The sequence below is a fragment of the Pan paniscus genome, chromosome 13 (genome assembly GCF_029289425.2).
Source record: "Pan paniscus chromosome 13, NHGRI_mPanPan1-v2.0_pri, whole genome shotgun sequence".
In the NCBI taxonomy this organism is placed as follows: domain Eukaryota; kingdom Metazoa; phylum Chordata; class Mammalia; order Primates; family Hominidae; genus Pan; species Pan paniscus.
Window position 1 is genome coordinate 22,064,513 of NC_073262.2, and position 12,188 is coordinate 22,076,700.

Sequence of the window (12,188 nt, forward strand, 5' to 3'; positions counted from 1 at the left end):
TAGTCCCAGCTACTTGAGAGGCTGAGACTTGAGAATTGCTTGAACTAGGGAGGCAGAGGTTGCAGTGAGTCGAGATCGCACCACTGCACTCTAGCCTGGGCAACAGAGAAGACTTTGTCTCAAAAAAAAAAAAAAAAAAGTGAATTAAGTGTAAAAATGACCATCAAAACCTAGTGAGCTCCTATGCAATTTTGGCAGCATGCTGTCTCCCTTTTTAAAGTGTATTTCCAAAATAGATTATGTACTTTATCTCTGGAAAGTGAATATATAACCTACATAACTCGTGAAAAAACTACCATATTACCCCTATAGAGTGTACTATGCTTATTACCTGGGTGGCAAAATAACCTGTATACCAAACCCCCATGACATGCAATTTACCTGTATAACAAACCTGCACATGTACCCCTGAATATAAAATAAAGGTTAAAAAAAAAATCCTGGCCGGGTGCAGTGGCTCACGCTTGTAATCCCAATACTTTGTGAGGCCGAGAGGGGCGGATCACCTGAGGTCAGGAGTTCAAGTTCAGCCTACATGGCGAAACCCTGTCTCTATTAAAAATAATAAAAATTAGCCGGGCGTGGTGGCGGGCGCCTGTAATCCCAGCTACTCAGGAGTCTGAGGCAGGAGAATCGCTTGAATCCGGGAGGCGGAGGTTGCAGTGAGCCGAGATCGCACCACTGCACTCCAGCCTAGGTGACAAGAGTGAAACTCCGTCTCAAAAAAAAAAAGAAAAAAGAAACAAAAATCCTTAGAGCATACTAATAATATGCAGAAAGGCACAGCGGAAGATATATTTTAATGGTGATACAAGTCTTCATTTGGAATGTCTTATAATACAGACTGTTAACTCAAAAAAAGTAGTCACTCAGGAAGTTTATAGTGGAATCTAGATCAAATTGAAGTGTTTTCAGTTAGAACACAGTAATGCTATGTATTCATCCTCTCTTTCCTTAGTATAGGTTTTTAACTTTTAAGATTATTCACAATGTAAAAATTTGTTTTAAGATAATTCTTTAATTCAGAGCATAAACCTCTACTCACAGAAATATCTTTTTGCAGAGGCAATTGGTTTGAAAGATGGTTAACATTTCTCTACTATAAGCTCTTTGGTCTTTGAGCAAGAGTAGTGGTGGTGCATTTCTTTATTAGAGGCATGTAGGTTAAGTGGTTAGAAGGCAGGAGTCATTGATTTGAAGAGCTGTTTACAGACCATATTTAACAATAGGGTCTGGGGTGAGGGTATGTATATGTTAGTGTTTTATGGACACTCCCTACGTGATTCTTTGTTTGGTTTACTTATGGCTGTTATGTTTGTGGTTACATATTATTTATATTTTAAGATACAAGTAGATAATTGTTCTTCCATGCCTAGTTAGATAGGATGGAAAGAAATGTGGCTTTCTACATCCTTTGATATATCTTTATCAATTAAACTTTAAAAGTGGGAAATAGAAGGGAAGTTGTCTCCTTTTTAAGGTACAGTGAAGAAAGAGAATCTTACTAGTAATCTATATCTGGTGCTTTCACTTTTATCTTCTAGTGTAATATAAACTCAACTCCTAAAGACCCTGATTCAAGGAAAACACTATCAGTGCCTGTCTCTGAGGCCTGAATTTTCCAGGCCTCGGTCTTGGAATGTGGAGGAGATGAAAGAAAACAGACTTGAGAATATGCAAACATGAACCCAGACCTTTCCCAGAAGAACATCACCCAGAACTCCCACAGCTCCTAAATCTCACTTTAACATGTGTTTGATGCTTTATCTGAGTTTTGGGTCATCTTAAGGGAGTGCAGGTATTAGAAACTATTATATATAAGTAGAAAAGAGATGAAAATGCCTGCCTGGAAGATAACTATGATCCTTTTTCTCACTAGGGTGATTTTATGTTTATTTATATACTTACATTTTAGAGATGGGGTCTTGTTCTGTCGCCCAGGCTGGAGTACAGTATCATAGTTCCCTTGAAGCCCCAAACTCCTGGACTCAAGCAGCCCTCTCGCCTCAGCCTCCCAAATAACTGGGGGACTGTAGGCATATGCCACCATGCTCAGCTAATTAAAAAAAAAATTTTTTTTTAGAGACCGGTCTTACTATGTTGCCCAGGTTGGTCTCAAACTCCTGGCCTCAAACGATGCCCCTGCCTTAGCCTCCTGAGTAGCTATGATTATAAGCAAGAGCTACTGTGACAAGTTAGACTAGAAAGGTATATTTGTGAGACTAGTCCTAAATAGTTTTAAACAGGAAGAAATTTAAGTTATAACTGTCTAAGAAAGACTTTAGATTGTTCTTTTTTTTTTTTGAGATGGAGTCTCGCTCACTCTGTCACCCAGACTGGAGTGTAGTGGCGCAATCTTGGCTCACTGCAACCTCCGCCTTCTGGGTTCAAGCGATTCTCATGCCTCAGCCACCCGAGTAGCTGGGATTACAGGCGCCTGCCACCACGCCCAGCTAATTTTTGTATTTTTAGTAGAGATGGGGTTTCACCATGTTGGCCAGGCTGGTCTGAAACTCCTGACCTCAGGTGATTGCCCGCTTTGGCCTCCCAAAGTGCTGGGATTGCAGGTGTGAGCCACCTTACCCGGCTGAGATTGTTCTTGAAATAGTGTTCTATTTTTTAAAAAATTGTTTTCTTTTTATATCCCTGAAAACTTATTCTGTCAAAATTTATATTTAGCCTATTAATTTTCAGTCCACTGATAATGTTCACTCTGCCAACACACGTGTGTGCACATACTCACACACTTGAAAAATTTTCTTCTTCCCTGTTTGAAAAAACTCTGGAAGGAATCAAGAGAAACGAGTAACATCTTGGGGAGGAGGAGTGCCTGTGTTATGGGGTGTGGGTAATAGGGGGCAGAGACTGGGGGGGAACTGATGACCATATAGTTTTTAATATTACCAAAAAATTAAACCATTTGAATATATTACCTATATAAAACATTAAAATAAGGGGGTCCATGATTATTGCCTTAAGTAATATGTGTTCATTGTTGAGTAAGCGGATAATATAGGAAAGCACAAGGAAGAAAAAAAATCACTAGCAATTTCAACCAGCCGAGAGATAACATCTCTGTTACATCATTATTACAGATTATCTCTGTGAATGAAAATATGTATTTAATACAAAATTGTATATCTTGACAAAACAATTTATAATATCTAATAACCTGCCTTTTAAAATTTAACTATGTAAGTAATTTTTCAAATTCTTAAGTATTTGCTTTCATTATTTTTCATGGATATATAGTGCTCTATTATATTAAAATACTTTAACCAGTTCACTCTTGTTAGATACATAGGCTGTCCTAATTTTCTTTGATGAAATTTCTTGTAGGTAAATCTACACACATCCATAATAATTTCTAGGTGTAGAATTGCTGGGTTGAAGACACATAGTTATTTTTGAGACATTATCTACTGTCTAGTCAAATTGCTTCCTGGAAGGGTTGTGCTCATTTGCACTCACTATGGTGGATGAGAGGCTACATGAAATAGTGCCCAGGTGACCAGCCATGGAAGATAGGACAACTCCCAGTTCCATGGTTTTGGGGAGAAAATCTGGGGCATGAAAACTAGTTTTTTCTCTTACTCAGTATATGATTTACATCAGGCTGTAGTAGGTATTTGTGTCAGTTAAGTCTGGAATATTTGGATATTGGATTTCTGGGCTGGACAGTGATGGATGAACTGTTTACTGCTGTAGGTTGAAGAATTTTTTACTGAAAGAAAATTGAATTGTTTTTTGCTACTGGCAGGCCTAGTGTTCTGTTAATGGAAGGATGCAGACCGGAGCTGTTCCTATTCGACCATCTTGCCAGCCTAGATTGAAAGATTAAAGATTGCTAGATTGAAATAGGCTTAAAAGTAGATGTCCAACTGAATTTATTAAAAGATGAGAGATGGCACAGTAGCCCACGCACTTGAAATCTCAAGAAAATATTGCATAGCATTTAAAAAATATTTGCTGAACATTTTATTTAAACATGGAAAGGTATTTTGCTGCCACACTGATAGTTCAGTGAATTGCACTTTTGGATCTTGGAGAATGGAGAGAAGCAGCTAGGCAAATAATTGGCAAGAAAAGTAAACAGTTACAGTGCAGCTTTGTTTACCCACTCTGCCTATCTGCGTTTCTGAAATTGGATTCCTTGGCTCTGTGAACTAGTTAGCCTTCCTTTAGAGTGCTTGGAATTGAAAGCATGCCAGAGAGAACACAGTCATGTATATCTTAGTTGGATGTGTGTGTCCTGTCACTGTTAGGACTTGGTGGCATAAAGGAATTAATAATGAGAAGTGAGCTGGGAATGGTTTATCAGTGGAAATATCTGGAATAGGTTTTTAGGTCTATTTGTGTCATGGACATTTCGAAGTCTCATAGTCACAATGTTAACATTTTTTATTTGTGGAACAAAGACTTCTTTATTTAATAGATAGAACCTTGATTATGAGAAAGATCTAATTTTACTCTGAAGGTTCTTTTAAAGAGTACTACCTCTGAGGAGCATCTGTTTTGTAAAATTTGGGGGACATTGTTTCACCTAATTTTTGGTTATAATCTGCTAATAAATTTTACATTTTATTATAAGAATGAATCAGGCACTAGAATATGGGGATACTTTTTTCTCTAATTTTAACAGTTTTGCAAGAGTCATTTATTTGGGAAAAGTGAGGGAAATAAGGGCAAAATTTAGAATGTCATCCTTGTTACTGAGGGAGCAGAGGAAGTGTTTTAAGAAGTCACATGATGGCTGGCAAGATGGCCGAATATGAACAGCTCCGGTCTGCAGCTGCCAGTGAGATCAACGTGGAAGGCGGGTGATTTCTGCATTCCCAACTGAGGTACCCAGCTCATCTCATTGGGGCTGGTTAGACAATGGGTACAGCTCATGGAGGGCAAGCCGAAGCAGAGTAAGACATCGCCTCATCCGGGAAGCACAGGGGGTCGGGGAACTCCCTCCCCTAGCCAAGAGAAGCCATGAGGGACTGTGCTGTGAGGAACGGTGCATTCCGGCCCAGATACTACGCTTTTCCCATGGTCTTCGCCACCTGCAGACCAGGAGATTCCCTCGGGTGCCTATGCCACAAGGGCCCTGGGTTTCAAGCACAAAACTGGGTGGCCGTTTGGGCAGGCAATGAGCTGGCTGCAGGAAGCCCAGGGAGCCAAGTGGTCTAGCTCAGTGATCTCACTCCCATGGAACCCAGCAAGCTAAGATCCACTAGCTTGAAATTTTTGCTGCCAGCACAGCAGTCTGAAGCCGACCTGGGACGCTCAGGCTTGGTGAGGGGAGGGGCGTCCGCCGTTATTGAGGCTTGAGTAGGCGGTTTTCCCCTCACAGTATAAACAAAGCCACCAGGAAGTTCGGACTGGGCGGGGCCCATATCATAATGACAGGATCAAATTCACACATATAATATTAACCTTAAATGTAAACGGGCTAAATGTCCCAGTTAAAAGACACAGACTGGCAAGTTGGATAAAAAGTCAAGACACCTCGGTGTGCTGTATTTAGGAGATCCATCTCACGGACAAAGACACACACAGGCTCAAAATAAAGGGATGGAGGAATATTTACCAAGCAATTGGAAAGTTAAAAAAAAAAGCAGGGGTTGGCCAGGCACAGTGGCTCACACTTGTAATCCCAGCACATTGGGAGGCCAAGGCGGGTGGTTCACCAGAGGCTGGGAGTTCGAGACCAGCCTGACCAACATGGAGTAACCCTGTCTCTACTAAAAATTCAAAAATTAGCCGGGTGAGGTTGCGCATGCCTGTAATCCCAGCTACTTGGGAGGCTGAGGCAAGAAAATCTCTTGAATCCAGGATGCAGAGACTGAGGTGAGCCAAGATCATGCCATTGCACTCCAGCCTGGGCAACAAGAGTGAAACTCTGTCTCAAAAAAAAAAAAAAAAAAAAAGCAGGGGTTGCAATCCTAGGCTCTGATAAAACAGACTTTAAACCAACAAAGATCAAAAAAAACAAAGAAGGGCATGGTAAAGGGATCAACGCAACAAGAAGAGCTAACCTAAATATATATGCACCCAAAATAGGAGCACCCAGGTTCATAAAGCAAGTTCTTAGAGACCTACAAAGAGACTTAGACTCCCACACATTAATAATGGGAGACTTTAACACCCCACTGTCAATATTAGAAAGATCAATGAGACAGAAAATTGACAAGGATATTTAGGACTTGAACTCAGCTCTGGACCAAGCAGACCTAATAGACATCTACAGAACTCTCCACCCCAGATCAGCAGAATATACATTCTTCTCATCACTACATCACACTTTAAAATTGACCACATAATTGGAAGTAAAACACTCCTCAGCAAATGTGAAAGAACAGAAGTCATAGCAAACAGTCTCTCAGACCACAGCTCAGGATTAAAAAACTCACTCAGAATAGCACAACTACATGGGAACTGAACAACCTGGTCCTGAATGACTACTGGGTAAATAATGAAATTAAGGCAGAAATCAGTAAGTTCTTTGAAACCAATGAGATCAAAGACACAATATACCAGAATCTCTGGAACACAGCTAAGCAGTGTTTAGAGGGAAATTTATAGCACTAAATGCCCACAGGAGAAAGCAGGAAAGATCTAAAATCGACGCCCTAACGTCACGATTAAAAGAACTAGAGAAGCAAGAGCAATCAAATTCAAAAGCTAGCAGAAGAAATAACTAACAACAGAGCAGAACTGAAGGAGATAGAAACATGAAAAACCCTTCAAAAAATCAATGAATCCAGGAGCTGATTTTTTGTAAAGAGCTCCTGAAGGAAGCTCTATTTTAACAAAATAGATAGACCACTAGCCAGGCTAATAAAGAAGAAAAGAGAGAATAATCAAATAGACAATAAAAAATGATAAAATGGAAATCACCACTGATCCCACAGAAATACAAACTACCATCAGAAAATATTGTAAACACCTCTACACAAATAAACTAGAAAATTTAGAAGAAATGGATAAATTCCTGGACACATATACCCTTCCAAGACTAAACCAGGAGGAAGTCAAATCCTTGAATAGACCAACAACAAGTTCTGAAATTGAGGCAGTAATTAATAGCCTACCAATGAAAAAAAGCCCAGGACCAGACAGATTCACAGCCGAATTCTACCAGAGGTACAAAGAGGAGCTGGTACCATTCCTTCTGAAACTATTACAAACAATAGGAAAAGAGGGACGCCTCCCTAACTCATTTTATGAGGCCAGCATCATCCTGTTACCAAAACCTGGCAGAGACACAACAACAACAACAAAAGAAAATTTCAGGCCACTGTCCCTGATGAACATCAATGCGAAAATCCTCAATAAAATACCAGCAAACTGAATCCAGCGGCACATCAGAAAGCTCATCCACCACGATCAAATCAGCTTCATCCCTGGGTTGCAAGGCTGGTTCAACATACGCAAATCAATAACCGTAATCCATCAGCTAAACAGAACCAATGACAAAAACCACATGATTATCTCAATAGATGCAGAAAAGGCCTTTGATAACATTCAACAGCCCTTCATGCTAAAAACTCTCAATAAACTAGGTATTGATAGAAAACATCTCAAAATAATAAGAGCTATTTATGACAAACCCACAGCCAATATCATACTGAATGGGCAAAAGCTGGAAGCATTCCCTTTGAATACTGGCACAAAACAAGGATGCCGTCTCTCACCACTCCTATTCAGCATAGTATTGGAAGTTCTGGCCAGCGCAATCAGGCAAGAGAAAGAAATAAAGCATATTCATATGGGAAGAGAGGAAGTCAGATTGCCTCTGTTTGCAGATGACATGATTGTATATTTAGAAAACCCCATCATCTCAGCCCAAAATCTCCCTAAGCTGATAAGTAACTTCAGCAAAGTCTCAGGATACAAAGTCAATGTGCAAAAATCACAAGCATTCCTATACACCAATAACAGAGAGCCAAATCATGAGTGAACTCCCATTCACAATTGCTACAAAGAGAATAAAATACCTGGGAATACAACTCACAAGGGACGTGGAGGACCTCTTGAAGGAGAACTACAAACCACAGCTCAAGGAAATAAGAGAGGACACAAACAAATGGAAAAACATTTCATGCTCATGGATAGGAAGAATCAATATCATGAAAATGGCCATACTGCTCTAAGTAATTTATAGATTCAGTGGTATCCCCATCAAGCTACCATTGACTTTCTTCACAGAATTAGAAACAAAACTAATTTAAATTTCATATGGAACCGAAAAAGAGCCCGTATAGCCAAGACATTCCTAAGCAAAAAGAACGAAGCCGGAGGCATCACGCTACCTGACTTCAAACTATACTACAAGGCTACAGTAACCAAAACAACATGGTGCTGCTACTGAAACAGATATATAGACCTATGGAACAGAACAGAAGCGTCAGAATTAACAACACACATCCACAACCATCTTATCTTTGATAAACCTGACAAAAACAAGCAATAGGGAAAGGATTCCCTATTTAATAAATGGTGTTGGGAAAACTGGCTAGCCATATGCAGAAAACTGAACCTGGACCCTTCCTTACACCTTATGCAGAAATTAACTCAAGATGGATTAAAGACTTAAACATAAAACCTAAAACCATAAAAACCCTAGAAGAAAACCTAGGCAATACCATGCAGGACTTAGGCATGGGCAAAAACTTCAAACTAAAACACCAAAAGCAGTGGCCACAAAAGCCAGAATTGACAAATGGGATCTAATTAAACTAAAGAGCTTCTGCACAGTAAAAGAAACTATCATCAGAGCGAACAGGCAATGTACAAAATGTACAATGTACAGAAAATTTTTGCAATGTATCCATCTGGCAAAGAGCTAATATCCAGAATGTATAAGAAACTTAAACAAATTTTCCAGAAAAAAACAACCCCATCAAAAAGTGGGTGAAGGATATGAACAGACACTTCTCAAAAGAAGACATTTATATGGCCAGCAAACACATGAAAAAAAGCGCATCATCACTGGTTATTAGAGAAATGCAAATCAAAACCACAATGAGATACCAACTCACACCAGTTAGAATGGCCATCATTAAAAAGTCAGGAAACAACAGGTGCTGGAGAGGATGTGGAGAAATAGGAATGCTTTTTTTGGTGGGGGTGTAAATTGGTTCAACCATTGTGGAGGACAGTGTGGTGATTTCCTCAAAGATCTAGAACCAGAAATATCATTTGACCCAGCAATCCCATTACTGTGTATATACCCAAAGGATTATAAATCATTCTACTATAAAGACACATGCACACGTATGTTTATTGCAGCACTGTTCACAATAGCAAAGACTTGGAACCAACCCAAATGCCCATCAATGATAGACTGGATAAGGAAAATGTAGCACATATACACCATGGAATACTATGCAGCCATAAAATAGGATGAGTTCATGTCCTTTGCAGGGACATAGATGAAGCTGGAAACCATCATTCTTAGCAAACTAACACAGGAACAGAAAACCAAACACTGCATGTTCTTCCTCATAAGTAGGAGTTGAACAATGGTAACACATGGACACAGGGAGGGGAACATCACATACTGGCGCCTGTTGGGAGGGTGAGGGACTGGGGGAGGGATACCATTAGGAGAAATATCTAATGTAGATGATGTGTTGATGGGTGCAGCAAACCACCATGGCATGTGTATACTTACGTAACAAACCTGCACGTTCTGCACATGTATCCCAGAACTTAAAGTATTAAAAAAAAAAAAAAAAGTCATCTGTCAGGTTTTAGGTCGTTTTTGTTCACGTGTGTCATAAGCTTGCTATGGTGGATATTGGCTAGATACTCTTCCTTCTCACCTCTTTTCTCATTCACTTGGGTTTTTCTCTTGTGAAGTATTTCATTGCGGTTATCAGTGTAGGCACAATGAAAAGTAACTTTTAGTAATTCATTCAAATTTTAAAGTTCTGTCATCTGCTTAACTAAATTTTTGTTTTTGTTTTTCAGCATTGGTTGGATGGTACAAAAAGCATCAAAAAGCAAGTAAAAAGTAAGTGCAGACAAAATTATTTGTGGGGGGGGAAAGGAAATAGAATATATTAGAAATTCTGATTTCTAATAGGATGTAAGAAATCATGTTTCAGATGAGTTTTTTAGCATTTCCATTTTCTATGAATTATTTTATTCTGATACACTGAGCTACTCCCCAAGTCATGTAGGCTTGATACTAATCTAGATTAAACTGCATTGGGGCTTAACTTTCCAGGAGAAAACCTTGCAGCTTGCAAATGGGATTGACTTTCCCCGAAATGCTTAATGGTTATTTTTTAGTTAGTTGTGTTGGAATTTTCCTGTTTGGCATCTGCCCTAATATTGAAAGTATTTTGAGACTTTGTGATATTTTAAAATTAAGAAAAATGAAACAATTCACATAAAATGTTAGTGTCATTCAGAGAGAGAATACCATTGTTTATTCATTATCCAACTTGACTTTTTATCAGACTTATTAGGGCACCTCAACTCTTGTCTCAAAATAATGAGACCACTGAGATTATAGAAGTTAGTGAACTTGCTGAATTGTATTTGTGTGGGAAGATTCACCATGAGCAGTTAATAACATAGGCATTCTTCAGTGTAGCAGGTTTTCAGGGCTGTTAGGTTGCACAGTCAAGACTTTTATTTGATGTGTTTGGCTCTGAACTGTTAGAATTAATCTATAGCTGTCTATTCTTGCGATGAGAGTTAATAGTAATATGATGGCTTGGTACATTAAAAAACAATCTAATTGAAGCCTATGATCTAACCTGCAATAATGCCATAAAAACCTCATCTTTTGTCTCACTTCAATAGATTTTTGACCAGTTTTCTGGCTGAAAAGTATTATTTAAGTAGTTTATTTTATTAAAACCTTTTTTTTTTTTAAATGACAGTTGGTTCACCCTATTGTCTGCATCTTCGAGTTAAGTTTTATTCCTCAGAACCAAATAACCTTCGTGAGGAGCTAACCCGGTAAGAACACTATCTAGAATTGTGCCAGGGTTATTTTGATAGTTTTGAAAGACTGTCTTTATATTGTTTCCAATTTATAGCCAGCTAATAAAATGGATTCCTGTCCCCTGGTAACAAGACCTCAAATAATAGAATTTTATTCTGGGACGTGTTTTTTAAGTGTATGATTCTTTTCCTTTAGCATTTTCAAAATAAAGAGTTGGTTTCTTAGCATCCTCCAAAGGTGACTAGTGAGTTCTTTTTTTTAAGTATCACTCTCAACTCAGGAATGTTAACAGGATTGACATGTTTCAATACATTGCAATATTATATTTATTGATGTTGAAAATAATCTATCTTTGGCCACAGGGAGTTTATTCAAATTGGAGCCCAACTTTCTTTACTCATTGAAATGCCATTGATTAATGAAAAACATTAGATTCTGATTGGTTTGAATAGTTTTGAATAAACCTTATGTTGTATATACTTATTTTAATTTTATCCTGCCTCCTTTGTATTTATTCATGGTCTCTATTATAAATTCATTGCTCCATATACACATACTATTTATTAAATGAAAAAGTTGAGCTTTTGAGTTCCTTTAGAAGGGTTTCCTTTAGAACACCTTGACAATGAGATAGTAGCTATCATCTGTAGTTATATCCATGTCTGTATCCCTTCACATAAGAAGTAGATGTCTCGCTCTGTCATCTAGACTGGAGTGCAATGGCATGTTCTCAGTTCACCGCAACCTCTGTTCCCCCAGGTTCAAGCAGTTCTCATGCCTCAGCCTCCCAAATAGCTGGGATTACAGGCACATGCTCCCACCCCCAGCCAATTTGTGTATTTTAATAGAGACGGGGTTTCGCCATGTTGGCCAGGCTGGTCTTGAACTCCTGGCCTCAAGTGATCCACCCGCCTCGCCCTCCCAAAGTGCTAGAATTATAGGTGTGAGCCACTGCACCAGGCCTATAATTAAGAATACTTCTAAGATCTAGTGTTAGATCAGTAGGGTGATTATAGTTTACAATTACGTATTTTACATTTCAGAATAGCTAGAAGAAAATAATTCAAATATTTCTAGCATAAAGAAGAGAAAAATATTTAAGGTGATGGATACCCCACATATACTGACCTGATCCTTACAAATTATATGAATGTATTCAATTATTTCATGTATCCCCAAACTATGCACATCTTTTATACATTAATACAAGTAATTTTTAATGAAATAATACTTC

General features: G+C 38.7%; 1 protein-coding gene across 5 annotated transcripts in view; it reads left to right on the top strand.

Annotated features, from left to right (window-relative positions):
- Positions 1-12,188, top strand: part of EPB41L5 (erythrocyte membrane protein band 4.1 like 5) — a 169,409-nt gene that overhangs the window by 52,966 nt on the left and 104,255 nt on the right. For all 5 annotated transcript variants that reach the window (XR_008624473.2, XM_008972499.4, XM_008972498.4 and 2 more), the window contains exons 4-5: positions 9,967-10,009; positions 10,890-10,968. Coding sequence is in view for 4 of the 5 variants with exons in the window: in XM_008972499.4 (XP_008970747.3) it covers positions 9,967-10,009; positions 10,890-10,968 (122 nt within the window). In the remaining variant the exon portion in view is untranslated. The remainder of the gene's footprint in view (positions 1-9,966; positions 10,010-10,889; positions 10,969-12,188) is intronic.